At 46.7% G+C, this 3240-nt stretch overlaps 1 protein-coding gene across 6 annotated transcripts in view; it reads left to right on the plus strand.

Annotated features, from left to right (window-relative positions):
• Vti1a (vesicle transport through interaction with t-SNAREs 1A) overlaps positions 1-3240 on the plus strand; it is a 342770-nt gene extending 339530 nt beyond the window's left edge. For 4 of the 6 annotated variants that reach the window (XM_048807334.1, XM_048807336.1, XM_048807335.1 and 1 more), the window contains one exon: positions 207-3240. Coding sequence is in view for 2 of the 6 variants with exons in the window: in XM_048807336.1 (XP_048663293.1) it covers positions 207-300 (94 nt within the window). In the remaining 4 variants the exon portion in view is untranslated. The remainder of the gene's footprint in view (positions 1-206) is intronic. The other 2 variants (XM_048807338.1, XM_015494805.2) reach the window with 1 other exon arrangement.

A 3240-nucleotide genomic window follows, 5' to 3' on the forward strand; every position in this document is an offset into this window, starting at 1 on the left:
AGAATCTCCTCTCTCTCTCTCTCTCTCTCTCTCTCTCTCTCTCTCTCTCTCTCTCATACACACACACACACACACACACACACACACACACACACAGCCCCTGACCTGCGAGGCTGCGGTTTCATTAGCCAACTTGGTCTTTGACTGATGGTTGTCGGAATGCCCTCCGTTCATCTGCCACATTGTTTTTCTTTTCTTTCTCCCAGAATCATCCAGAACCGCATCCTGCTCGTCCTCCTGGGAATCATCGTGGTCGTCACCATCCTGACAGCGGTCACTTTTTTCGTCCGAGGACACTGATGTATCAGCTCTCCCTTGATAAACAGCAACCGAGGCTTGTTCTGAGTAATTAAGACAAAATGGTCACATGAATCATTCTTTTGCAGTGACAGGCCCTGGGTGACCCTCTCTCTCCCTCACCACTGTTCAGCTAAAGTGCAAAGAGTGTAAAAATATTTTCTATTCCTGTTTGCATGTGGGTTGGTTTCCTTTTCTAGATTTGTCTTCACCCAGATTTGCTTTTATAGGCAAAGGTGAATGTTTATTTGCCTTTGGGTAATGTCATCTGTTGTCCAAAATAGCCTTGGTGACATTCTTCCTTACCCTGCGGACATGTGAGGGGTCATGGTTTGGAAGAGGGCATGATGAGTCAGTCACGAGAGTTTCTGTCTGTCACATATCTCTTGTCACCAAAAAGTCCTTCTATGATGTCCAAGGATAAAAATGCAAAGAAAACCAGGGGCCAGGGCCAGGGCCCAGCTCCTGCAAGCCAGCCCTGTCCCTTCTCAGGCTTAATAAATACAGTCAACCTGCCTGAGCACTTTTATTGCAAAGGAAGGTATTTAATGTCACTTGTACAGGAAATTGACTTAGCACTTTCCCTGTTTTTCTATTGCATAATTTTTTTAACCCAAGAATATTTTTGCTGAACCTGCCCAATATCCAGTTTTCTCAACTTTGGTTACTAGCCACAAGAAATATTTCCCTGCCTTCCCCAAATCACACTTACCCCCAGAATTTGCTGGCAAAAGGAACCCTGGCACAGTATTTAATGGTGACCTCATCTTCCCTGACCCGTGTAAGCATCTCTGTATCCTTTCAGTTTTAATATCTGCTCTGCCAAAAGCAGCCCTCAAACATGCAAAAGGTCTGACAAGATTCTCTCCACATCCATTCCAGTATGTAAAGAGAACATGAATATTTCAGTAAGAGCAAGAACATGACTGTCGGTGTGAAATTTCCAATGTGGTTATAAATCTGGGGGAGTCCTATAGGAGGATCCACCACTAGAAATAAACTTTGTGGAAAATGTTCACTAACCTCCTTTCAAAGAATGAGGGATTGCGGAGAGTTACAAAAGGACCACTTGGGTTTTTTACCAACAAATGTTAGTAAAGCCTTTCCTGAATTCACTGTATGCCAACCTCCAACATGCTCTGTGATTTTTCTTTCTCTCTGAGGTAACCGGGAATTGCGTTCAAAATGAGTTCATTTGTGATCGAGCTTAAAAGTTGCCCAAGCTGAGGTCATTTTCCCCCTAGTCATAAAGCAAAATGTGTTTTTCTTAAGACTTCATAGGCACTTATGGGGTCCCTACTATCTTTTGAATATAATTGGACGCTTTGAATCCTCGAAAAGCAAACCTGTTCTCCTCATAAAACATGCTAACCGCCTGTGCTCGTGGATCAAGATCATCCGAAGGCGGCACTTGATATTTTTCCCCAATTCGGAAGAGAGCTATTATTTGGAGAGGAAATGCAGACTTCACAACCCACCAGAGGAATCGTATTTATCAAAACGGGCCAGGGCCTGCATGTGTTCGGATAAATCATTTAGTATTGTGTAAATAAAGCTGCAGCCTCCATGTCAGGGATGGGATGGGATTTGGGCTGAGCAAAGTAGGACAGCAAAGGAGCAGGAAGCTGTGCTGCTGTTCCTGTCAGCTCAAGGGACCCATCTCAGCGAGGATCTCTCAATTCTGGATGTTCCCAACACATGGAAGAAACTATTGAGAGCAAGGAAACACAACCCCTTCTCATTCTGGAACAGGGGTCGTTGGGAAGTGCACGGACCCTTTGGTGACTCCACTTGACCTTAGTGAAGGGCGTGACCTGTCTGAGCTGCGCCTCCGCCCCCACCCTTCACACTCCGTGCACCCTGGCCACAGCCTCCTGACGAGCAAGATTGAGCTGATGACCTCTACTCGCTGGCTCCTAGGTATTTCACTGAATCCCTGTGTTCCTGTTGAAGCAGATGAGAAAGAAGGAGCTCATTCCCTGCTCACTTCTCAATGTTTTTTCCCTACCATGTCCTATGTCTGTGATTTTGCCCCAGATCAATCTTGGGATTGATATAAACAGAGAACCCTCGACCTATTAGCTCCACCAAACCCCCTCCAGAGCAACCACCTAGACCAGGCCAGCGAGCGCTTGGTGAGGAAGCTGGTGAAGGTCCCTTGTGCCCATTCTTGGCCCTCCTGGATGCTGCAAGGGAGACTCAAAGGGCCCCAAGGGAGGCCAGGTGCATGCCCTCCCTCCTGCTGCACTGGGGAAGGAAGACAGTCCACACGTTTGAAGCAGGTCCTGGTTCTATGGAAGGTTCTAGGCACCTAATATGTAGACTGTGATTGTTGAATATTCCCAAAGTTGGCAGCCTTTGTTAAAAATGATGCTTGACGGGAGGGTGGAGGGGAGATGAAGATGAAGGCGTGGAGGAGGAAGAAGAGAAGGAAGCCCTGGCCATATAAAATTCATGCAGACTAAACAGTTTCCCTGGCAGAATAAATAAAGCGGATGCTACCCTGCTCCAGAATCAAAAGCAATTTAATTAAAGTCTCTTAAGTTGTAAAGAGTTTTAAATGTTCCGTGTTGAAGGCGAAAGCCTACAAATGCAGCCGGCTGACGTCAGCGGCCGGGCCTGGGCTGGGAGGCCATTTGCTATTCTGTTTCAGGCAGACTGGATTGTCTTATTTTGGAACCAGCTTGGTGGGGGGTTTGCTTTGCTACTGCTTCTGAGCCCTGAGCTTCAAAGGCTGAAATTAATGGTGAACAAAATTGTGCGGCTCTGGCCGTCCCATGCGGGGCAGGCCCATTGAGGGTTATCATTAAGTAAAGAAATAAAGAGGGGGAAAAAGGCTGCCTGTTCCAAAAACCTCATCAGATAATGACCTCGGTGATTGGGTTTTCATTACCAAACAGCAACCAGAGATTACCAACCCGTGGAAGAAGGCGGGGGGGGGGG

The sequence above is a fragment of the Marmota marmota genome, unplaced genomic scaffold, assembly GCF_001458135.2.
Source record: "Marmota marmota marmota unplaced genomic scaffold, marMar, whole genome shotgun sequence".
Lineage (NCBI taxonomy): Eukaryota > Metazoa > Chordata > Mammalia > Rodentia > Sciuridae > Marmota > Marmota marmota.